The 25,953-nt window shown below is 45.2% G+C and overlaps 1 protein-coding gene across 5 annotated transcripts in view; it reads left to right on the top strand.

Annotated features, from left to right (window-relative positions):
* Window positions 1-25,953, top strand: part of ADARB1 (adenosine deaminase RNA specific B1) — a 126,666-nt gene that overhangs the window by 74,938 nt on the left and 25,775 nt on the right. For all 5 annotated transcript variants that reach the window (XM_075001491.1, XM_075001489.1, XM_075001493.1 and 2 more), the window contains 4 exons: window positions 976-1,144; window positions 1,726-1,874; window positions 3,131-3,299; window positions 20,686-20,867. In XM_075001491.1, coding sequence (XP_074857592.1) covers window positions 976-1,144; window positions 1,726-1,874; window positions 3,131-3,299; window positions 20,686-20,867 — 669 coding nt within the window. The remainder of the gene's footprint in view (window positions 1-975; window positions 1,145-1,725; window positions 1,875-3,130; window positions 3,300-20,685; window positions 20,868-25,953) is intronic.

The following is a 25,953-nucleotide window of genomic DNA, read 5'->3' as shown; positions in this document are numbered from 1 at the left end:
AAACTATTGTAAAATTCAGAGTAACAACTGTCATACCCTGTGTCTATACAAGCCCCTTCCTTTCGGAAGGGGGATGCTAATGCGGCGCTGCCATGAATATGCAGCGCCGTATTACCATAATGGTGGCCCCGGCAATTCAAAAGTGCGGCTTTCGAATTGCTCGCCGCCTGTGGAGACAGGGACCTTCCAAAAGGACCCCCCTAGTTTTCGAAAACACCTTCTTCCTATCTGGTGTTAGGAAGAAGGAGCTTTCAAAAACTGGGGGGTCCTTTCGGAAGGTCCTTGTCTCCATGGGCAGTGTGCAATTCGAAAGCTGCACTTTCAAATCACCACAGCCGCCATTACTGCTAATGAGGGGCTGCATATTCATGGCAGTGCCTCATTAGCATCTTTCAAACCCGCTCATTAACATGCCCCTCCCAAAAGGAAGGGGCTCATGTATATCCAGCCATAATGTATAACCCCATCTCTCCGAATCCTTCCTGCACCCGCATAGGGAAGTGACATGGACAAAGTAGCACCTGTCATTGCTGTCTACTACCTCTTGAATGCTCTTCCACATCCTCTTAGGGTTTGTCAAGTGGCAGAGTGAGCAGTGACACTAAGTGCTCCTTCCATCCAGATCCCTTTTCCAACATAGGCTGCATAAGGAGAGGGCAACTCCTGGTGCTGCACGGGCCAGGTGGGTACAGTGAGCTGGAGGCAGAGCACCTGGCTTTGCTGCTCATTCTCACTTTCAGCTCCCGATGCAGCACAGAGGACTGTTCAGGGGAACACACACACCCAAACACATTGCTCCATTGGGCAAAAGCCAGGAGAAATCTGGGCACCAGAATGTTTGAAGAAAAATATTTCTTTTTTTAAGAATTATATAATTTCTTTTTTGTAAGAATGTATTTGAATTCCAAAAAATGAAGTCAGTTATTAAATTTTGGGGCATTTATCTACATTTTCTTTCTGAAATTTGTTTCCCAGGTACAGATGTGAAAGATGCCCAGGTTATAAGTGTTTCCACGGGAACAAAATGCATAAATGGAGAATACATGAGTGACCGTGGTCTTGCATTAAATGATTGCCATGCAGAAATTATATCTCGTAGGTGCCTGCTTAAATTTCTTTACACACAACTTGAGTTGTTCATAAGGTAAGTTTAAAGACACTAGCGTTGTGTTTTGAATAATATGTGGCTATCTCCTGATTACTTGAATTGTAATAGAAAGCTGAGTAGTCCCATGGGTGGAGGCGGGGTAGAATAGCAAAAGTTGGTGAAACTTCAAATTGAAAATTCTGGCCCATGTGATGAAGTGTGAGTTTAATAAACCAAAAATATTCATTAAAAAGGAGGCATCCATAAGTGTAATGTACTCTTATTTTTATTTAGTTCATAAATAGTGAATTGTGAACTGACTATATAGTTATTTAAAGTGTAAACACATTTTAGTTATTCAGCTGTTCTTTGCATTAGTGGAAATAAAATTACAATGCTATTAAGTGAAACAGCAAATGTACAGTTTTGTTTTGCTAACTGTTGGTTCTTTATACATTGACTTGTCAATATCAAATACTCTTTAGTTCTTGTTTCTAATTTCTTTTTATTTAGCATGGTTTGCAATAACTTTTAGGTGCTGTATTTGATGCCATACTTTAATTATTGTAATATATAGCAAGTTGTACTTGTATCTCTTCAGGTTATGACTACATATCTCTGCTTTGTTTATGTTCCAGTAATAAAGAAGATCAACAAAAATCCATCTTTGTCAAGTCTGAACGAGGTGGATTTAAACTGAAAGAAAATGTGCAATTTCATCTGTATATCAGCACCTCTCCATGTGGAGATGCTAGGATTTTCTCACCACATGAAGCAGCACAGGAGGGTATGATTGTAGCTACAAAGGAACTGCTTAAATATATTTAATTATAGACCAGTGGCAACATTAGACGTAAACATTTTATTTCCGGCCTTTTGTGTACAGTGTTTGTTTTTAAAAAAATGATATCTTCTTGAAAGTCTGGACCATTTACTTTAAATATAAACAGGCAGACTGGCCATTTGGTCTAGAGGCTACAACCAGAAGTATCCTGGATTGTGTGAGGGATAAGTCAGTAACTTACAAAGGCTACATCTACACGTGAAGCCTACATCGAAGTAGCTTATTTCGATGTAGCGACATTGAAATAGGCTATTTCGATGAATAACGTCTACACGTCTTCCAGGGCTGGCAACGTCGACGTTCAACATCGACGTTGCGCAGCACCACATCGAAATAGGCGCTGCGAGGGAACGTCTACACGCCAAAGTAGCACACATCGAAATAAGGGTGCCAGGCACAGCTGCACACAGGGTCACAGGGCGGACTCAACAGCAAGCCGCTCCCTTAAAGGGCCCCTCCCAGACACAGTTGCACTAAACAACACAAGATCCACAGAGCTGACAACTGGTTGCAGACCCTGTGCATGCAGCATGGATCCCCAGCTGCAGCAGCAGCAGCAGCCAGAAGCCCTGGGCTAAGGGCTGCTGCACACGGTGACCATAGAGCCCCGCAGGGGCTGGAGAGAGAGTGTCTCTCAACCCATCAGCTGATGGCCGCCATGGCGGACCCCACTATTTCGATGTTGCGGGACACGGATCGGCTACACGTGCCCTACTTCGATGTTCAACTTCGAAGTAGGGCGCTATTTCCATCCCCTCATGGGGTTAGCGGCTTCGACGTCTTGCCGCCTAACGTCGATGTTAACACCGAAATAGCGCCCAACACGTGTAGCCGTGACGGGCGCTATTTCGAAGTTAGTGCCGCTACTTTGAAGTAGCGTGCATGTGTAGACACAGCTAAAGTGTCTTTATGGAACTTATTGGGATTTCTCATTATTGCTGTCTTTTAATACTTTCTGTTTCTCTTCTCTGAATTTTCTATTTGTTAATGAGACAGAGTGAGGCAATGGATTTTATTTAAACAACCTCTGTTGGTGAGAGTGTTGGTCCAATAATAGAAAATACCTTATCCACTTCGTCTTTCTAATATCCTGGGACAGACATGGCTACAACTAAAAATACATTGCCTTCTCTCATGTCATAACCAACTTCTTCCGTACAGTTATTTTTCAATTGACTTACAACAATTTTGTCACTTAGATCAGGGAGACAGACACCCAAATCGTAAAGCAAGAGGGCAGCTACGGACAAAAATAGAATCTGGAGAAGGGACAATTCCAGTCCGATCTACTACTACCATCCAGACGTGGGATGGAGTATTACAGGGAGAGAGACTGCTTACCATGTCTTGCAGTGACAAGATAGCTAGGTAAGTTACTAAATGTTTCGTTTCTCTTCTCTACTACTCTGGTTTTATTCTGAAAATGGAAACTCCAATTACTACAGCTTGCATCTTAAAAGGTAGGTTCCTGGAAGGTGTACTTAGAATCATAGAGTTGGAAGAGACCTCAGGAGGTCATCAAGTCCAACCCCCTGCTTGAAGCCAGACCAATCCCAACTAAATCATCCAAGCCAGGGTTAAAAACCTCCAGGGATGGAGATTCCACTACCTCTCTAGGTAACGCATTCCAGTGCTTCACTACCCTCCTGGTGAAATATTTTTTTCTAATATCCAGCCTACACCTGCCCCACTGTAACTTGAGACCGTTGCTGCTTGTTTTGCCAACTGTCTCTACTGAGAACAGCCTCTCTCCATTCTCTTTACAACCCCGCGTCAGGAAGCTGAAGGCTGCTATCAAATCCCTCTCATTTTTCTCCTTTGTAGGCTAACTAAGCCTAAATCCTTCAACCTCTCCTCAAAAGTCATGTACTCCAACCCCCAATCCGTTTTGTTGCCCTCCACTGGACTCCCTCCAATACATCAACATCCTTTTTGTAGTGGGGTGGCTCAGAATTGGACACAATATTCCAGATGTGGCCCCACTGGTGTCGAATAAAAGAGAATAATCACTTCTCTCAATCAGTTGGTAATGCTTCCACTAATGCAGCCCAATATGCCATTAACCTTCTTAGCTAAAGGGTCAGATTTTTGACTCCTGTCCAGCTTCTCATCCACTGTAATGTCCAGGTCCTTTTCTGCAGACCTGTAGCTGTGTTTGGAATTCTTATGTCCTATGTTCAGAACTCTGCACTTCTTCGAGTGTCCCCGTGTGGGCTCCACAATAGGTGTCGGGCTCGCCTGGCGCCGCAGATCGGAAATCTTCCAGCAGTTTCTCCTGGATCGCGTATGTGCCAGCGCACACCTCCCCCCTGTGCGCCCCTGGCCGCGTGCGCGATCCGGTCCCCGCCAGTTCCTTCTCAACCACCATCGGCTGCAGACGGAATCTACTCAGGCTAAGGCCAAAGTCAGATTAAATAGTGGTTTTTTCTACGTGTCATTTGTTGTTTTTGGTTATTAAAAAAAAAAAAGAGAGAGAGAAAGCAAAGACAAAGAGAATATCAGCAAAAAAAAAAAAAAGAGGAGCGGAGAAGAGAAGAGCGGATGTGAAGGCTATTTAGGCTGCCCGCTGCCCCGCAGGCCGGTGATCACTATTTGGGGTGGAAAGGCACGGATTAAGTGCTAAGTACCCTATTAACAGTAAAGGACTCACCGCAATGGCCTCTTCAGGTTTTAAAAAGCGTGAGTCATGCCGTGAAGCTATGCCGGCCTCTGTGGGACATAGCGAATGCATCCGATGCCTGGGGGAATCACAGTCTACCCAGAAGTGTTCTCACTGTGCTAAGCTCACAGCCAGGGCCAGGAAGGACAGAGCGATGAGGCGTAAAATGCTCTTGTTGATAAGGCTCTCCAGCCGGACTTGCCGGAGAAGCCTCACCCAGAAGGGCCCTCTGGGTTGCATAAGAGGAGGGCAGTTTTCTCTGACCCCCTCGGTGCAGAAATGGAGGAAACTCTCCCTGGCTCGATCCTTGCCGGCGTTTGCAGCGAGCAGGACTAGTGGAGCACACAGCCCCCAGGCGCATACTCAGGCAAGCGGCAGCGCACGTGGCAGAGGCTGAGCCTCCGGTTATACAATAGCCGGCACGCGCGGCTCCTAGAGCGTCAGCGAGGCAAGCGATGGACCCGGCAGCACCGCCACAGGCGGCACCGGCCCCCGCGGCACCAACAGTGCAGGGGCACCAGGCACGGAGCCTGCAGGCACCGGAGGAGGATACCTGCGCAGCACCGCAGCTGACGGTGCCGAGCGCAGCGCTGACAGCGGGGCCGAGATCCCCGGCACGGAAGGGGGTGATGCCGGCCCCGCAGGGGAGGGGCAAGGCAAAAATCAAAAGCCTGGCACCGCAGTCCATCTCCGGACAGGGCTGCGCTGCTGCTAGCACCAAGCCCTCCCCCTGTGATACACATGCCGCACTGAAGGCCTGTGTCTCCACCGGCCCATCCGGAACCTTCTTTTCCGTTCCTCCAACCAATGTCACCATGGCTTGGGCCACCTTCACCATTTCTGGGATTGGATCCCCTGGAGTACTATTGCAAGCCAGTTTCACCTCTATCTGTGTCGTCGCGGAGGTCTCGCTCTCCCAAACATCGGGGGTACGCACCCCGTGAGTGGTCTAAGTCTCCATCCCCGGACCCTTGCCCATGCTGCCATGGTCGTCCTTATCATGCTGGACACAGACACCACAGGCCTACACCCAGGGGCAGGTCCCCCCCGGCCGCTCAATACCCCTGTGGGCACTCCCGATCGGGGACAGAAACACAGTTGTCTCAAGGGGAGTTAATTTTGGAACCCCGAGACTTTCCTTTACAATCCTCCAGCGAGCAAGTGTATCATCGACTGCAGGAGCCCGAGGGTTCGAGGGAGGTTTACCCTAGTGGTTCCTCCTCATCCTCCCCAGATGAGGCCATGGCCCCCGGGGATGTCTCTCCCCCGGATGACCTTAAACAGTTTCAGGAGCTGTTTAAAAGGGTGGCTTTCACGCAAGACATTCAAACGGCAGAGGTGCAGGAGAAACATCACAAACTCCTGGAAAATTTGAGACCCCCGGCTTCGTCCAAAATTGCTATTCCGCTGGACGAAGCCATTCTGGAGTCAGCCATTACTATATGGCAGACTCCGGCCTCTGTTCCGCCTACAAACAAGAGAGCGGATAAGAAGTACTTCGTCCCGGCAAAGGGCATAGAGTTCCTCTTCAGTCACCCACAACCATATTCTTTGGTGGTTGAGTTGTCCCAGCAGAGGTCAAAGGCTTCTCAGTACAAGTCGGGGGGATTGGACAAAGATGCTAAGAAGCTAGAGCTGTTTGGCAGGAAGGTATACTCCTCTTCTACCCTGCTATTGAGAGTGGCAAATTATGGGCACACCTAGCAGACCATAATTTTGATAATTACTCCAGGCTTACTCCCCTCATGGATTCACTTCCGGAAGACAAAAAGCCAGTGTTAAAGGTGATTATTCAAGAGAGCTACGCAGCATCGCGGACGGGAGTCCAGATTGCCCTGAACATGGCGGACACGGCGGCACGTTCAATGGCTACAGCAGTGGTCATGCGTAGAGAATCCTGGCCCCAGACGTCGGGTATCCCGAGGGACCTACAGGCGAAGATCGTGGACCTTCCCTTTGATAAATAAAGGCTGTTTGCAGACTCAACCGACTCGGTCCCTCAGTCCAGTAAGGACTCGAGTGCTACACTTCGAACCTTGGGCATTTATACTCCTCCATACAGGAGGGAAAAATTTTATCCTCAGCAAAGACGCTACGCTTACAACCACAGCATGCTCAATATCAACGGGGCTACGGCCAAGGGCGCTATCAACAGCAGCAACAGTACAGCACTCCTAGGCGACGTTCTCAACAAAGCCATATGCCCTCAGGTCGGGCCCAAAGGCAGCAAGTTTGACGGGTATGTCGGGGGCTGCACTATCAATACCCTCGCTCAGTACCACTCTCATCTCATGTTCCATCATCACCTCAGACCGTTCCACTCCCAATGGCAAAAGATCACCACAGACAAATGGGTGCTGGAGATCATAGCCACGGGTTACGCGATCCCCTTCCAGTCGCTTCCACCGACAAAGCCTCCCACCAGGCCTCACCTCAGGGATGCTGCCACAAGGCGAGGCTCAAGCCGAAGGTGAATCACCTTATGTTCATAGGGGAGGTGGAAAGAGTGCCGGAATAATTCCAAGGGAATGTTTTTATTCACGCTACTTCCTACCAGAGAAGAAAACAGGAGACTGGAGGCCCATCTCAGATCTTTGGGGCCTCAACCATTACTTGCGCAAGCAACATTTTCGGATGATCACAGTTGCCTTGATACTCACGGTACTGGACGATGGAAACTGGGTTGCAGCACGTGACTTACAAGATGCTTACTTTCATATAACAATCCACCCGGCACACAGGCGCTTCCTCCGCTTCACGGTCAGCCAGGAGCACTTCCAGCACAGGGTTCTTCCGTTCGGCCTCTCCTCAGCCCCCAGAGTCTTTACCAAAACCCTGGCAGTGGTGTCAGCCTACCTGCACAGACAGAGGGTGTTTATTTTTCCCATATCTGGGCGACTGCCTGCTAAAAGGGGCCTCGAAGGCAGAGGTCTCACGCATGATATGCGTCACAATGGTCACGTTTTTCTTCACTGGGCCTAGTCATGAACCTCGCAAAGTCAAAGTCCGAACCCACACAACATATAGAGTTCATAGGGGCACGCATAAAATCTATCACAGCAAGGGTGTACCTACCCGATGCCTGCTTCCGCGCCATCAGTTCGCTGGTGCAAGTCATCACGTACAGCCCCACGGTGCCGGTCTTAACGTGCTTACAGCTGCTGGGCCACATGGCGGCAGCGACGTTTGTGGTACAGAATGCCAGGTTGCACATGTGAAGTCTGCAGCATTGGCTGGCGAGCGTTTACAAACCGGCATCCCACACTGTCCACAGGGTAGTGTCGCCCACAACAGAGGTGCGCAGATCCCTGGTGTGGTGGGAAAACCCCGAGAATCTGCTAGTGGGGGTGCCTTTTTCACCAACCACAAATTTCTATTTTTTCTTACTACCGACGCCTCCCACATAGGATGGGGAGCGCACATCGGCGACAAGGTAACGCAAGGGCTATGGTCCCCTGCGGAACAGACACTGCACATAACCATGCTGGAGCTCAGAGCAGTGTTCAACGCCTGCAAACATTTTTGAGATTACCTACATGGCAAAGTAGTCGGGATTCAATACCGACAATACCTCCACTATGTTTTACATCAGTCGACAAGGAGGAGCACGATCCCGTGCCCTATGTGCGGAAGCAGTCCAATTGCAGAATTGGTGCATCGCCAACAACATAACGTTGAAAGTCTCGTACTTGCTGGGTGCTCACAACGTGAAAGCAGATCAGCTGAGCAAGCGCTTCGCAATCACGCACGAATGGCAGATCCGCTGCGATCTGCTACGGCGCATTTTTCGTACATGGGGGTTTCCCCAGATCGATCTGTTTGCCACAAGGTCTTGCACAAAGCCAGAAGGGAGAGAGCTCACATGATACTCATAGCCCCGCTTGGGATCAGCAGCAATGGCTTCCCTTGCTTTTGCGCATGTCGGACCGCCCACTGCTCCCTCTACCGGTGTTGCCGGACTTACTCACGCAGGCTCAGGGGTCCTTAGTGCACCCGCACTCTCAGGGTCTGCACCTACAAGCATGGCTAATCCATGGCTCAGCTCTTTAAAGAGCACGTGTACGGAGGGAGTACAACAAGTCCTGGAATGTAGCCGAAGGACCTCCACCAGGAGGACTTACAAGCAGAAATGGACTTGATTCACAGCCTGTTGTTCCACCAAGCAGTTAGCTCCACTTGACGTTCCTATACCTGTAGTACTAGAATACTTATTGGACCTCAAGAGAGGCAGGCTTTCTCTATCCTCGCTAAAGGTCCACCTCGCCACTATATCAGCCTTTCGGCATACAGAGGAAGGGCCCACGGTATTCGCCCATCCTATTGTTACCAGGTTCTTGAAGGGGCTGGTAAACCTGTACCCCCCTCGGAAACCGCTTCCACCATCATGGAATTGGTGCTGAGCATGCTATCGGGTCCACCTTTGAACCATTAGCCACAGTTCCCATACGTCTCCTTACGATAAAAAAACAAAAACAAAACCTTCCTCCTTGCAACTACGTCAGCCCGTATGGTGAGTGAGCTCGCAGCAGTGATGGCAACGCCGCACTGCACAGTATTCTCAAAGGAGGCGGTAACCTTAAGGCTGCACCCAGCCTTTGTTCCAAAAAGTCTCTTCGGAGTCCAATCTTAACGAGCCAATAGTTTTACCCTCGTTTTACCTGAAGCCTCACAGCTCCGGCAAGGAGGCACGCCTGCATCTCCTAAATGTGAGGAGGGCGTTGGCCTTCTACATAGACAGAACTAAGTCCTTCCAGAAAACGGACAGGCTCCTAGTCTCTCTCTCTCTCCCAGGTCAAAAGGAGAAGGTCTCTCTTCACAGAGAATCTCTAAGCACATTGTGTCCTGTATAAAAATGTGTTACGAGCTTCAAAATGCTCCTTTGCTGGCCCCGCCCAGGGCTCACTCCACCAGGGCGGTGGCAGCGTCAACAGCCTTCTTCAAGGGCATCGCGTTAAAAGACAGCTGTAGAGCGGCGACCTGGTCATCTTACGACACCTTTGCCGAGCATTATGCCCTGCCTCGGGTATTCGAAGAAGATACCCGTCTGTCGACAGCAGTCCTCTCGGGAGCAAGCTGCACATAAACCGATTACCCACCTCCTTACTTGGGTTACTGCTGGGTAGTCACCTATTGTGGAGCACCCACGGGGACACTCGAAGAAGAAAGAGAAGTTACTCACGGTAGTAACTGTGGTTCTTCGAGATGTGTCCCTGTGGGTGCTCCACCACCCACCCATCCTCCCCGCTTCGGATCTCTGTCTAGTGTTTTTCAGGAGCATCCAAGGCGGTTGGTCAAGGAACTGGCGGGGACCGGATCGCGCATGCGGCCAGGGGTGCGCAGGGGGCCGGCACACGCCGGTGCATACGCGATCCAGGAGAAACTGCTGGAAGATTTCCAATCTGCGGCGCTGGGCGAGCCCGACACCTATTGTGGAGCACCCACGGGGACACATCTCGAAGAACCACCGTTACTATGGTGAGTAACTTCTCTTTGTCCCTGTTAAACCTCATCAGATCTATTTTGACCCAGTCTTCCAACTTGCCTAGATCACTCTGGACCATTTTCTTACCCTCCAGTGTCTCTACCTCTCTCTGTAGCTTAGTGTTATCTGCAGACTTACTGAGGATGCAGTCCATCCTCTTGTCCAGGTCATTAATGAAGATATTAAACAAAACTGGCCCTAGGACTGACCCTTGGGGGACTCCAGTTGATACCGTTTGCTAACCAGACATCAAGCCATTGATCACAACCTGTTGAGTGTGACAATCTAACCAGCTTTCTATCTACCTTGCATTCCATTTATTCAATCCATACTACTTTAACTTGCTGGCAAGTATACTGTGAGAGACCAAATCAAAAGCTTTGCCAAAGTCCAGATGTATCACATCCGCCACCTTCTCCATATCTACAGAGCAAGCTACTTCTGTACAGAAGGCAGTCAGGTTGGTTGGGCATAACTGACTATTCCTGATCACTTTCCTGACTTCCAAGTACTTCAAAATGGACTCCTTGAAGATCTCTTCCATGATTTTTCCAGGGAGTGTGGTGAGGCTGACCAGTCTATAGTTCGCTGGATTCTCCTTCTTCTCTTTTTAAAAGTTGGGCATTGTATTTGCATTTTTTCCAATAATCTGGGACCTCCCCTGCTTGCCAGGAATTTTCAAAGATAATGGCCAATGGCTCTGCAGTCACCCCAACCAGCTCCCTTTGTACCTTTGGTTGCATTAGATCTGGCCCTGTGGATTTGTGTATGTCTCTAAGAACATAAGAATGGCCATACCGGGTCAGACCAAAGGTCCATCCAGCCCAGTAGCCTGTCTGCTGACAGTGGCCAGTGCCAGGTGCCGTAGAGGGGGCGGACCAAAGACAGTGATCAAGCGCTTTGTCTCCTGCCATCCATCTCCAGCCTCTGACAATCAGAGGCCAGGGACACCATTCCTACCCTTGGCTAGCAGCCTTTTCTGGACCTAACCTCCATGAATTTATCTAGCCCTTTCTTAAATTCTGTTATAGTCCTAGCCTTCACAGTATCCTCTGGCAAGGAGTTCCACAGATTAACTATGCGCTGAGTGAAGAACAACTTTCTTTTATTAGTTTTAAACCTGCTACCCATTAATTTCATTTGGTGTCCTCTAGTTCTTGTATTATGGGCACAAGTAAATAACTTCTCTTTATTCATCCTCTCCACACCTGTCATAATTTTATATACCTCTATCATGTGCCCCCTCAGTCTCCTCTTTTCTAACCTGAAAAGTCCCCATCTTTTTAGCGTCTCTTCATTCGGGACCTGTTCCAAGTCTGTAATCATTTTAGTTGCCCTTTTCTGAACCTTTTCTAGTGCCAGGATATCTTTTTTTAGGGGAGGACACCACATCTGTATGCAGTATTCAAGATGTGGGCATACCATAGATTTATATAGGGGCAGTAAGATACTCCTTGGATTATTTTCTATCCCTTCTTTAATAACACCTAACATCCTATTTTCTTTTTTGACTGCCTCTGCACACTGCGTGGATGTTTTCAAGGAACTATCCACGATAACGCCAAGATCTCTTTCCTGATTAGTTATAGCTATATAAGCCCCGATCATATTGTAAGTATAGTTGGGGTTATTTTTTCCAATGTGCATTACCTTACACTTATCCACATTAAATTTCATTTGCCATTTTGTTGCCCAATCACTCAGTTTGATGAGATCTTTTTGAAGTTCTTCACAGTCTGCCTTTGTCTTGACTATCTTGAACGGTTTAGTGTCATCCGCAAACTTTGCCACCTCACTGTTCACCCCCTTCGCCAGATCATTTATGAATATATTGAACAGGATTGGTCTTAGGACTGACCCTTGGGGGACACCACTAGTTACCCTCTCCATTTGGAAAATTTACCATTTATGCCTACACTCTGTTTCCTGTTTTTTAACCAGTTCTCAGTCCATGAAAGGACCTTCCCTCTTATCCCATGACAACTTAGTTTACATAAGAGCCTTTGAGGTACCTTGTCAAAGGCTTTCTGGAAATCTAAGTATACTATATCCACTGGATCTTCCCTGTCTGCATGTTTGTTAAACCCCTTCAAAGAACTCTAACAGATTAGTAAGACATGATTTCCATCTGCAGAAACCATGTTGATTTTTACCCATCAAATTATGTTCTTCTACGTGCCTGACAATTTTGTTCCTTGCTATTGTTTCAACTAATTTGCCTGGAACTGACGTTAAACTTACCAGTCTGTAATTGCCACGGTCACCTCTAGAGCCCCTTTTAAATATATTGGTGTTGCATTAGCTATCTTCCAGTCATTAGGTATGGAAGCTGATCCAAAGGACAGGTTACAAACTAGTGTTAAATAGTTCTGCAATTTCGCATTTGAGTTCTTCCATAACCCTTGGATGAATGCTATCCAGTCCCAGTGATTTGTTAACATTAAGTTTATCGATTTGTTCCAAAACGTCCTCTAATGACGCTTCAATCCAGGAGAGTTCCTCAGTTTCATTTCCCACAAAAAACAGTGCAGCTTTGGGAATCTCCCCGACATCCTCAGCTGTGAAGACTGACGCATAGAAATCATTTAGTCTCTCCGCAATGGCTTTATTGTCCTTGATTGCTCCTTTTGTATTTGTATTGTCTAGGGGACCCATGGTTTTTTAGCAGGCTTCCTGCTTCTGATATATTTAAAAAACATTTTGTTATTACTTTGTGAGCTTCTGGCTAGCTGTTCCTCAAAGTCTTTTTTGGCTTTCCTTATTACAGTTTTACACTTAATTTGGTAGTGTTTATGTTCCTTTCTATTTACCTCACTAGAATTTGCCTTCCACCTTTGAAAGGTGCCTTTTTATCCCTCACTGCTTGTTTTACATGGGTGTTCACCCATGGTGGCTCTTTTCTCTGTCTCTTAATATGTTTGTAAATTTGGGGTATACATTTAAGTTGGGCCTCTCTCTTCTCTCTTCTTCTCTTCTCTTCTTAAGCTGTTCTTTCCTTACTGAGGACTGCCCACCTCCTCCACATGCTGTGCTGCCCAGTGCAGCAGTCTGGGAGCTAACATTGTCTGAGAAGACAGACAAAAAAACCCAAACATGAATATTTTGCTTTTTTCCACATCATCTGTCACTAGGTCACCTTCCCCATTTAGTAATGGCCTCCTGCATTTCGTGACCCACCACCTTCTTGCTAACAAGCCTGTAGAAACCTTTCTTGTTACCTTTCACATCCCTTGCTAGCTGCAAGTCCAGTTGGACTTTGGCCTTCCTGTTAGCACTTCTGAATGTCCAAGCACTATATTTATACTCTTCCCTAGTCATCTGTCCAACTTTCCACTTCATGTAAGCTTTTCATTTTTTCTTCTTCTTCTTTTTTAAACTTAACGTAGTAAAACCCTGGTTATCTGACATAAATGGGACCCACCTATGTTTGGATACCAGACAATGTTGGATAATGGGAGTGGGGTGGGGGGTCATGGTGTGGGAGGTTGGAGTGGGGACTGTGTGGGCCCTTTTTGAAGTGCAGGCAGCCAGCTCCCTCAGTGGGCTGTGGGACGCCAGCTGCTGCAGAGTGGGTCCCTGGGTGGGCTGCCACTGCTGGCCTGGGACATAGAGTCCTGGTGGCTGGGGCGTGGAGCTGCCACTAGCCCCGGGGTGCAGTGTCCTGGCTGGTCCCAGGCAGGGACATCCAGCTTGCAAGTGGCAGATTGCTGGCTGCCCCAGGTCAGATCCCTGGAGCCAGGTTCCTGGGTGGGCATCCACTGCCAGCCCAGGGCACAGAGTCTCAGGTACTCCAGGGGTGCACAGCCACTGCCCTTGGGGCGCAGAGCTCCAGCAGCTGGGGCGGGCTGCTGGCTGCCTGAGGCTGTCTCTCTGGACCTAGCTTCCAGGGTCTGGAACTGCTTCCACTCCTGGTGTAGAGAGCCTGCCAGCCCTGGGGCACAGAGCCCTGGTGGCTGGGTTGTGGAGCTGCTGCCATCCCCGCAGCGTGGAGCCCTGGCAGCTGGGGCGTGGAGCTGCCGCCCCCTCAACTTGCAGAGCCCCAGCTGGCCAGGCATGGGCTGCTGGCTGCCCCAGGCAGGCTTTCCATAGTCGACTCCCTGGAGCCAGCTCCCTGGGCAGGTAGCTACTGCCACTCCCCGGGGTGTGGAGCCGCTGCAGCACCGGGGAGGGAACCCTTCCTGGCCAGGGGCGGTCTGCTGGCTGCTCCAGGCTGGCTGCCCAGAGCTGACTCTCTGGAGCAAGCTCACTGAGCGGTTGGGGCATGGAGGCGCTGCCAGCACTGAGGTACGGAGCCCTGGCAAGTTGGGTGGGTTGCTGGCTGCCCTGGCGCCATATCCCCAGCCTAGCTCCCTGGGCAGGCAGCCTTTGTCACCCCAGGTGGGTAGCCATCCCCACCAGCCCAGGGCATGAAGCCCCAGCTGGCCTGGGTGGGCAGCTGCTGCAGGCCCTGGTGGGGCTTCTGCCTGCCTGCTGGGGGAGATTATCCAACCCTCCCCCACCCCAGCTATCCAATATTCTGTTGCATCCCACGCTGTTGCAGGCGGTGTCAGATAAAATGGAGTGTTGGATAACCGGGGGTCGGATAACCGGGGTTTCCATGTATCTGCTTTCTGTATGTCTTGAACATCTGGATGGACGGATATTCTAAATTGTTTTCAGATATTGTATTGACAGCATTTTCTCTGCATCTCTCATTAATGGATTCCTAAGGTGAACGTAGAAGATATCAGTCAAGCTTTGCCTAGGACCCCCTTTCTTTCCTCATGATTAAATGCTCTGGTTCTACTCCCATTGAAAACATCCTCAGTTAAAAACCTGTTACCTGGTTGCTATAGTTGAACATGACCTTTTAAAAAAAAATGACTGGAACACCTTTTAATAAATGTAGCATTTTCATTTATGAAAATGTGACACTGGTTTATTTATTCTCTTTAGTTATGGTGCTCTTTCATTAGTTAAATCTTTTGTTAAAACTTTCAAATAATAGGCTCAGCCGGTCTCTTGCCCCCACAGTTAAACAGCTTCTATCCTCTGAAAAGTGTAGCAACCTCAGGGAAATTTCAGGAAAACGCCACACTGGCTTTTCAAACCAGCTCTAGATATCCACAGTACCGCATAGGGTACCACAAATCACACAAAAGAAATGGTGACAAGTATCGGGGTAGCTGTGTTAGTCTGTCTCTGCAAAAATGATGAGAAGTCCTGTGGCACCTTATAGACTAACAGATATATCGGAGCATAAGCTTTTGTGGGCAAAGACCCATTTCATCAGGTGCATGTAATGGAAATTACTGAGGAATGTATAAATATACTGGCACATAAAAAGAAAAACACTGAAAACTGAGTCCATGAGAATAACATGCGTTCCCTTGTTTATTCTTTACTGGCCAAGCAGTTTTCTGACTTACAATTCAAGGGAACACGTGGAACTGCCAACTCTTTAAATCCATCCGAGACATGAACATTATGTTTGTATTCATCACCAGCTTTAAAAAAAAAACACAGAGATTATCCTGCCAAAATTAATTTGACTATGTTGTTGATCCTTTGAGACACACAACAGAACTCATGCTGCTCTCTCATAGGTACTCATATTAAGGCAGAGTGGAAATGTATGTGTGTCACTAAAGAACCCAGATGTGACCCTGAGACGCACAGAAGGGATGCTATATAAGGAGTAAGGAGACTCAGGCTATGTCTAGACTACATTCCTCTTTCAAAAGAGGAATGCAAATGATGGACATCGAAAATGCAGATGAAGTGCTGATTTACAAATGGCTTTTTTAGAGGAGATTTTTAAAAAAACAGTGTAGATGGGTTTTTTTCTGAAGAAAAAACAAAATCCTCTTTTGAAAGACCCCTGTAAACCTCATTTTTTGATGAATAAGTGTTCTTTTGAAAAAGGTTTTTTCCCCCGAAAGAACTTTGTCTACACAGCTTTTTAAAAAAAAAAATCTCTTCTGAAAAGCAATTGGATTAGATTATGCAAATGAAGTGTGAGATTTGAAAATCAGTGCTTCATTTGCATTTTTATTTCCTCATTTGCATTCCTCTTTCAAAATAAGAATGTAATCTAGACATAGCCTCAGTGTTTACATTTATAGCCATGTTCCGCCAATTTCACTTGAATGAGTTTATTACTATGCAGTTTCCGGTATTTGGTGCCATACAAAGGTAACATTATGTTCAAACAAAGTATTTTTGTAATGATAAAGGCTATTTAGCTAGTAACTAGAGCATTGGCTTTGTGCACACACAGGATTGTGAGTTCAGTTATTTGGGAGGTGGTTCTTGGTCCTGCTGTGAATGCAGGGGACTGGACTCAATGACCTCCTAAGGTCACACACACATCATGGAGCTGGAAGGGACCTTAGGAGGTCATTGAGTCCAGTCCCCTGCCCTTGGCAGGGCCAAGCACCATCCCTAACAGATTTTTTTTTTTAATTTATTTGCCTCAGACCCCTAAATGGCCACCTCAAAGATTGAACTCACAGCCATGAGTTTAGCAGGCCAATGCACAAACGATTGAGCTATCCCTCCCCACCCTTCTAGTTCCATGATACATATATGATAAATCCTCTGATCGGGCAAAACTATTGAGTTAACTGTGCCCATTAAAGGTCATACAGGCAACTCACTGACTAAACTTTCTGGCTCCTGAACATCATCTTCTCTATAGTCTAAGCTAAGCCACAATGTCACAGCTCCAGTCTGCTGCCTGTGGTCCTTCAGTAGCAGCTTAATACTGTGCTAGCTCGGCTATGACCCCTCTTAAGAATGCTGCAGACCTCTAGCAAGTGGTCTCTAGCCATTCATGTTTTTATTGCTCAATTCTTGTCTTCTTTCTAGTCTTCACAGTGAAGAGGTCTGGAGTGGTCAGTGCTGTAAACTCAGTTCAGGCTACTGATCCTCTTTCATGATGGTGGGGAGGCAGGCCTGCCACTTATCCTGCTACTAGTAACCAATAAGTATGTGGCAATGTATGGTCTTTCTCTGTGAGGCTGACCATGTCTTGTTAGAGACAGACCTTGTTTTTTGCAGGCTACATGTTAGATCCTGGAGATTTAGAATTTGTGGCCATCAGAGCCAAAGACTAGAATAAATTATGTGAGGTATGTAGCTAGACTCTGGCCATTGATCTATGAGCTTATAGGGCCATCATATACATCCAAGTTGGTTCATCTCACCTATGTCTACCTAACTCTCTCAAGGTGCAGATATTCCATTCCTAAACTCAGTAACTCTTTGCTCCATAGGCATATCTTCCTAAGGAGAACTGAATCATCCAAAGACTCTTTTATATTTGATTTCTACTTGCAAGATCATATCATTCTATATCAATCCTCTGTCACTCCACATCAGTAGATTAAGGGACAAACAACATGATAATGCCCACTGCTGTAAAGCAAAGAGTTATGCATCTCTGTCCCGGATAACTTAGCTTCACCAGAAAATCCTCTTACCAATGTTGTCTTTTCTCCTGAGTCAAGAATGTTTCTGCATATTCTCTCTGCTTTCATGATCTCAAGCAGCCCCAGGATCTTGTCATCTCTCAGTAAGGAATGCCTGCCTTTTAAAGCTACTGATTCCGTTGCCTGTGGTCTGGGCTCTAACCTACTGCCATGGGATAGAAGAAAATAGATATATATGGCTAGGGGATATTACTTCCTTTTCTCCCATTGTGCATCCCACCCTCTGACCCGGTGGGAGTTTGGTTCCATTACTACTTTGCATTTTATTTCTCTCACTACCTTGCATATTGTTCTTATTCTGCTGGTCTTTCTCACATGAGTGATGGGGACCTGCTGAGGCTTGTATAATCAGGAGTGGGGACTCACAACTCTTTACCTCCTTGCTTCCCAGATGGTGGCACCATAAGGCTTTCTAGCCCTTAACCCACTTCCATTGGATAATAAATAACAGAGTCTATCACAAACAGAATTACTAGTAAATAATTGTATGCTCTTTTCCTTAACACACTTATTGACACCACTTTTTGGCAAGTTTTGCATTTTATGGTAAATATAATTTCATTGTTTAATCAGTGCTGTTTTGGCGGTAAACTGAGACCTCATAAACAAAGAATGCCCAAAATAAACTGATACTGCATACTATAAATGATTTGAATGCTAATTGCGTAAAGCAATTCCCTGTGTACCTACCTCTATTACTGTAAAAGTAACAGGATGTTAGGAAGGGAGTCATGAACATTATGCTGTCACTTGCTGCTACATTTACACGTCCTCATTCCTATTGTTACTCCAGAATAGCATAAATAAATAGTTTTTCATACCAGCAGTGCTCAAACTGTGGCTCAAAACCCCAAAGTTGACCTAATTTTAATGTTATTGCCAGGGTTGGCTTCGGCTTGCTGGCAGCACCAGCCTCACCAGCCCAGCATGTTAGGACTCAGGTTATAGTCTCCATGCCTGGGGTTGAAGTCCTTCCCTCCCTTCACAAGGCGTGGGTGGGCAGGCTCAGGCTTCTGCTCTGTCTTGGGGTCATGCAGTAATTTTTATTGTCCGAAAGAAAGTCACAGTACATTGAAGTTTGAAATCTCCTGTTCTAGTCAATCAATTATTTTAAAATTTGCAGCATGAATTGCCATCCTCTTATTACAGCAAGAAGTATGCTGGCATAGTCTGTGCTAGTGTATTGGTGTAGCAGTAGACATATTTATCTTCCTCATTCAAAAATAAAATTGGCATATGTTAGTTTGAGGCAGCACTTTGACAGCATAGCAAGGAAACCAAGATTTTCCTTATTTGCAAGATTCTGATGTGAACCTGTGGTTTCCCTTCTCTTGTGTTAAATGTGAAAAGAATGAAAATAGTTAAAAGCAAGAAGTAGAAAAAAAATGTTACGTGTAACACTGGGGCAATGTTAGTAGCAGAGATAAAAAGTGCATACTGTATAAAGGGAAAAGAGATATATAATATGGTAATTCTGCAAAGTTCACCTAATGCACTGTAAAGAGAAAATCCTTCAAACTGCATAAATATTAGATTTTTTTTTAAATTTGTAACATCATTGTATGTATTTGTACGTTTCAACTGGATGTCCAATAAAATCCTTGAAACAGCTACCATTGACTGCAAGAATCAGCTGGGTGAGAGTTTAATTATATATTAACTGAAAGAAAAACTGTTGTCCTATGGGCTGAAAAAATAACTGTCACATAGGAGGGTTTTTTCAAAAGAAATAAGTTGGGCAGCCAGCACTCTTTTGTACCCTGAATATGCAATTGATTTGCAGAAGGCATTGTGGGATCTCAGAAGCAGAACAAATTAACCATGCTGGTGTATGGTATTTTCCTTTTCATCTTCAGTATAGTAAGGGTAAGAGAAAAGATTGTTGCCTTGTGCTTTAAATAATTTAAATAATTTTATAAGGCAGTCTTATAAGCTTATTATTTATTTTGCGTATTTTAGCAACACATTCAGTTGTACCTTATAACCTCTGGCCTGTGCTGAGAGTGTGGTGGGGCTGTGCTATCCAGCAGCTCAAAGGAGTGCTGTGCCTCAAGTGTATGCTTCCCTTTGCTGCCCCAGTTGTTCCAGGCTCCCTACTAAAAGTGGCTAACACCACAGGCCCCATATTCAGATGAGCACCAGAACCACAATTATAGCTAGTGCCTATGCAAAGGCACCAGAGGAAACCTAAGTATGCCTCCTTTGCTTCTTCATTCACTTGCAGACCATTATGATTAAATTTGTTGCACTAATTCTGCAGAAGTATTCTGCAAGTACAGTGCAAGACAGAGACAGACGGGCTTACGCCCCAGCATGGTGACTGAAATTTCAAAAGCTTTTTAGACATGTGGCAGTCATCTAAATCTTAATGCTTTTGAACTTGTTAGTATTTTACTTCTGCACATATTGGTTCCATACCAATCTTACCTATGCTGAGGATGGTCATGATTTCCATAGTCGGTATCCATGAAGCTGATAAAAGGGGTAAAGAATGTGCGCATATGACCTCCTAAACTGGAGTCTCTCAATGTAGACCTGTGCAGAGTCCCCAAATACCTCAGCACTTAGAGAGTTGGAGTTATCCATTCTAAGCAGCAATAGAAAAAGTGTGACTTGTGGTGAAGGGGACAGAATTATCTTTGGGGAGGAGGAGAATCTTTGGGAAATATCCAGTCTCTCCTGCATTCTGACACAGGGAGAGAGGGGACTTTACTAGTGATGGATGTATTTTGAAGTCATCAGTGTCTACTTCAGGTTAAATAAGTCTCATCCTGTACTATGTGGCTTACATTCACTCAGCTGGATAGATCTTATCCCTCTTGCTACACTAAGATGTTTGGAGAGGTCTCACCAGCTGTGGCAGTGGGAAACCAGAGTCATGGACTCTGCCTCTGAAATTGAGACTTGGCTGCCATATCACATTATTGCAGCACCTGCTGAAGTTAGGATTCTGGTATATGCTCCACAGGCATGGTGAAAAGCTAGGCTGTGGAACTCAGGCTGGGTAGACAGCTACAACAAGGTCAGGCACTGGGCAGGAGGAAAGTTTGAAAGTCTAGTCCGTTGAGGTTGACTTGATGTTTCTAGTAGGGATTACTTGTTCTATTAAAAAGAAAGTGTTTTTTTTTTCCTTCCCCTTAGGTGGAACGTATTGGGTATTCAAGGATCCTTACTTAGCCTCTTTGTGGAGCCAGTTTACTTCTCTAGCATCATCTTGGGGAGTTTGTATCATGGGGACCATCTATCCAGAGCAGTATACCAGCGGATAGCAGAGATAGAAGATCTACCTCCTTTGTATGCGCTCAACAGACCTTTACTTAGTGGCAAGTATCTAATGGAGAAGGCTGTATGGTAACTGAATCTGTTCCAACAGTAACATAATTTTGCAGTTCTCAAATCTTTGCAAATTATGTACTGTGAACAAGTTGCTTTGTGACTACAGCAAGAAAGACATGACCCAAACCTAAAATTAAACTAGCATTGCTCCCTTACAAGATTCTAGCAGGAGTTTTTGTAAGGGCTCCCTTACAAGATTCTGGCAGGAGTTTTTGTAAAAATCTTCTATGTGAGCCATTTCATGTGGCTCTGTTTATCTGCTATTTTGAGAATTCCACGTACCTTAGCAATACATTGGAAAAGATGAGACCCTGGGTTTGGTGAAGTCTTTCTTTCCCAACTACAGAATAGCGTGAGGTTTTAGTGTTGCTATTCTTGCCATTAGTTATTTTTTGAGCCATCTTCATTATGTAGTAGTGTGCTAAGATACACATTTTTTTCTCAATTCTTAGATCAGTAATCAACTCAAAATGAACAGAGAAAACTTCTCTGCTGACATTGATTGCATTTTCTTCCCATCCTTAAGCTTTGCTAGATGCAGCATAAGTTTTAGCTATCATGGTGCTCCACTTGCCTTCATGGCCTGGCTACCATAATAACAACATTCGGATCTAACAGGTTGGTGCACAGGTACTGCATTTGGAGCCCAACAGCACATCCCTTAGGATTACCTTTAAATAGACTGTCATATTTCTGTTAATCAGATATCTTTCATTATCTCCAGCTACCATAATTAGCTAATGTTGCAGTTGTTTTTTCCAGATATTGGTTGAATCCTGGAATGTTGTTTTTTTTAGAATTTTGTTGAGTAGGAGTAAGCAGGAAGGCAAGACCTGACTTCTACATTCATCTCTATTTAAAGGACACAGTTAAGGTAGTTTTTAAAATCCTTTTAAAAATTAAATTCTCTATTACTTACAATAATGCCATGGCAAGTTTAAAAGTTAAATGTTTCCCTCACAGTATGGGTGTTTCCCCAGTACTGGTCACACTGCATTGTTTTACAGCATTTGGTTTGCAACATGTTTTTTTTTTTATTTTGCTGCTGGCAGAGGGAATGAGAACAAGTACATCAAATTAACCACTATCCATTTAGCTACAATGAAAGTTTATTTATAAAGGTCACAAGCTTATGATACAATAGAATGTCAAATGGTTTATTTGCCAAAAACCATTAGTATTAGTAATAATAACTAGTAGTTACAGCACACAAAATCCAACAGTCTGTTGTTTTGACCATAACTGATTTACAAATATTTTAAAAATTGTAGTTGCTGCCTGGTTTCATAATTGTTTTTCTGATTCCATATTTATATTGTAAATTCATTGAGAATGCAATGCTTGTTATAGTCTCTGTGGAATGTTTAGTGCATTTTCAGTTCTATATATTCCAGTGGTAGGATTTTAAGGGCAACTGTACATCTGACATAAAATAGTTGTATCTCTTTTATGACTGTATCAAAACTTTATCATTATTATTCTGAGATGGAACTCTGAAATCTTTCAGACTATTTGAACAGCATTTTAAAATACCTTTCAGACTGGACATGAAACTATAAGAAGAAAATTAATTGTATTAAGCAGATTTTTGGATTAAAGAAAATTGGGTTTTCTTTTGTTTGGCAAGGTAGTCCTGTTCAGAGCCCATCATACGTAGATTCATATGGTGTACCTCTTCAGTCAGAGATCCACTGGCCAATCCAAACCTCTCCTAATCCCTTTTTGGGTGTGCAGATGAAACTACATAAGACTGTGCAAACCTAAGTCCGTCAAGCACTCACGTGGAACCCGCAAGGAAAACACAAAAGAAGAAGACCTCAGACAATGTGGAGATCTACTGAGACTGAAGGACAAAAATTGGGGTACTTTTGGAGTCATCTAGAAATGTTGTTCCGAGATAGTGAAGTGGAGAAGACTTGTAGATGACCTATGCTCCACTTGGAATACAGAGGTTAAGTAAACATGCTTTATAATTGTATAGTCAAGGAGCTCCATCTGTTGATTTTACCAAGCAGAAGCTGGGATGGGCTGTTCCAGGCTCTGAGGCAATGTGCTGAAGGCCTCTTGGTCCTACTACACCATGTCCCAGAAGGGAACTGTAGAGGCTGCCTAGAGTGGCTGTGGGAAAAGCAACCATTCAGGGCCCAGCAAGCTCATATCAGAGGAGTTGCAGTGCAGAACTAAGGGCAGCTGCCTGGAGCCAGAGAAGCATGGATGGTGTTGCTGGTGGTCTGAAGGAGCTACAGGACTGCAGTCAGAGCCGTTGCCTATAGGGACTGGGGGAGCAAAGGAGGCATTCCTTGTGGGCCACTGGGACTTGGCAGTTGTAAGTCCTAAGGTAAACATGGAGAACAGAAAGGGATTATGGGGAAGTGGCCTATGGAAACTGTCATACAGCCCTGAAAGGGGAACTGAAAGGTTTAGTGGCCCAACTGGAGAGCTGGCCACAAAAGCCCAGAGAACCAAGAGTCTCCAGGGAAGAAGCACAGCTAAGTCACCAGAAGGCTGAATCACTGGAGATGTATTGTCCTTAGAGTGAGAGTGCAGGCACATGCACTCAGGCAGGAGGATACTCATGAGAAGTGAGTGCCACTGCATTACCAAAATACACTATGTAATATAGCTGGAAAGAAGGGAAGGCACCTAAGGGATGGACAGGGTTGATGCTAGTGACAATACACAAGAAACAAAGTGCACTGGAGCACAAGGATTACCAAATGATTGCCCTAACAGGTCACCTAGGCAAGGTGCTGATGATGATACTGACGGAGAGACTGAGATCGCAGATAGAACAACATATAGCACACAAGCAAGTGGGATTTAGGAAAGATAGAAGTACCACACAGCAGATATTGGCACGAAGATTGATAGTGGAGAAAGCTCAATGAAAGACCAAGAACATCTACAGTTGCTTAATCGATTTTTCAGAAGACATTTGATAGTATAGATCAGAAAGTGGCTTGGGCGGTATTGGAGTCATAAAGAGTGGATGGCAGACTGATATGATTGTTGAAGGATAGCAACAACAATACGGAGGCAGCGATGAGAATGTGTGGATAGTTGGAAAGTAGGTTTAAAATGAGTAGAAGTATAAGACGAGACCCAATATTGCTGAGTATCTTCATCACACCTAGAGAGAGCAATGGACAAGATCAAGGAAGAGGTAGAAAGGATATCTGTGAATGAGATGAGAATCAACAACTTGAGGTTCATGGATGATATAGTTATCATTGAAGAAGATGAAGAGAAGCTAGCAGGAATGGTGCAAGTGCTCAAAGAGGAAAGAAAGCAGTACAGACTGATTAGGAACATTGATAAAACAAAAGCAATGGTATTAGGAGATAAGAAAATAGTTAGGAAGATTAGTGTAGATGGGATCGAACTAGAGAGTGCACAGAAATTCACAGCATAATGTATGATCTAGATTGTAAGAAGGAAATAGAGACTAGAATAGTGAAAGCAAGAGCGAGTTTGAAGGCAATGGATAAGATCTGGAAGAGCGAAGCAATTAGTTTAGAAATGAAGGTGAGCATCTTGAAAATGTGTATTTATCAACATGTTGTATGGATGTGAGACATGGGTGATCACAAAAGATTCAAAGAGAAGGATATTGGCATTCAAGAGGATTTGTTATAGAAAGATCCTGAGAATAGGATGGATGCAGAAGGTGGGGAATTATATAGGAAGATACAGCCAAAAGCGAACCTACAGCAGAAGGTTATTCAATGGAAATTACAGCTATTTGAGCATATCTGCAGAATGAACTATGAATGAAAAATCAAGACCCCGGTATTTGGCATAAAGGACAGTTTGAATAGGAGAGGCAGACCCCACAGAGAATGGGTAAATTATATAGAAGATTGTCGAGGAACTATTCTACAGAATCTAAACCACTCCCCACTGGACAGGGAAAGATGGAAGAAAATAGCGTGGGAGGAATCAGACACCAGTGAGCGCTGAGCCCATGGTTGTTGATGATGATGATGATGATGATGATGACAATAAGAGTTTGTATTGGAAACAAAAAATTGATATTGGGCTGTTCAGCAGACAATGGTATAAAAGATACAATGGCCAGAAGTTGAGTCTAAACAAATTAAGTTGTGCTCATTTTGTAGCAATGAAGGTAATTTACCATTGGAACAAATTACTGAGAGTTGTGAAGGATTCTCTATTCCTGGTAATTGTAAAATCAGTATTGGATATTTTTCTAACAGATCTGCTCTAGTTCAAACAGCAACAATTCCAGAAAGTCCCGAGGTTGTGTTATACAAGAAGTCAGAATCTGAGAGGCTTCAACCAGGCCTCAGCCACCAATTTAGTCTCTGTCTGAGGAGCTGTGATTTCATTGTGTGCTTCCAGGACACATCTTAGAAGCCCCATTCGTATGCCACTGCATCAGCATCTTCCAGGGACAGACGTAAGCACTGCTCCAAAGATGAGCTATCTCAGGCATCTGAAAAACTGAGACGAAAGTGTCATCAGATACATGACAAGTTCCTAAAGCCTGAAAAGGCCCTTCTTGTGCCCTAGTGCAATTTCCAAGTCTGCACATGCAGTACTGTGCAAATTTCTTTACAGCACTATTCCTAGTACTGACCCATCTGCACCAACTCCAGCACCAATTATCTTCTTACCTAAAAGCCCAAGAGTGAGAGCTTTAGTGATAGTAGCCCTCACTTGTTCTACCTTGGTACAAATTGTTCCAATGTTACCCATTACCTTGACACCAGATATTTCCATCCTGAGCTTGTAAGTGTTGCTGAGTGACTGTCGGTTGGCCTTATGCTAGAGTTAACTCTCCTTGAGAGAAGGAGAATGATGATATCTAAACCACTAGCTTGGGTGTCACAGGCACGCCAAGTTAAAGAGGTGTATACCTGGCACTGACCCCTCCTTTGCTAAGATAAGGCAAAATTGTCCCTTTCTGCAGAGGAAGCACATTCATTTTCCTCCTCTTCCGCTGGGCAAAACTCATCTACCTGTCTCTGTTGCCCACATTGGGTAGGTCACTGGGAGTCAGATGGGGATAGTATGGACCAGTTCATCTTCCTTGTATCCCTACCCCGATGT

This window comes from Carettochelys insculpta, chromosome 8 (assembly GCF_033958435.1).
Source record: "Carettochelys insculpta isolate YL-2023 chromosome 8, ASM3395843v1, whole genome shotgun sequence".
Classification (NCBI taxonomy): Eukaryota; Metazoa; Chordata; order Testudines; family Carettochelyidae; genus Carettochelys; species Carettochelys insculpta.
This window is presented reverse-complemented; position numbering and strand designations above follow the sequence as displayed.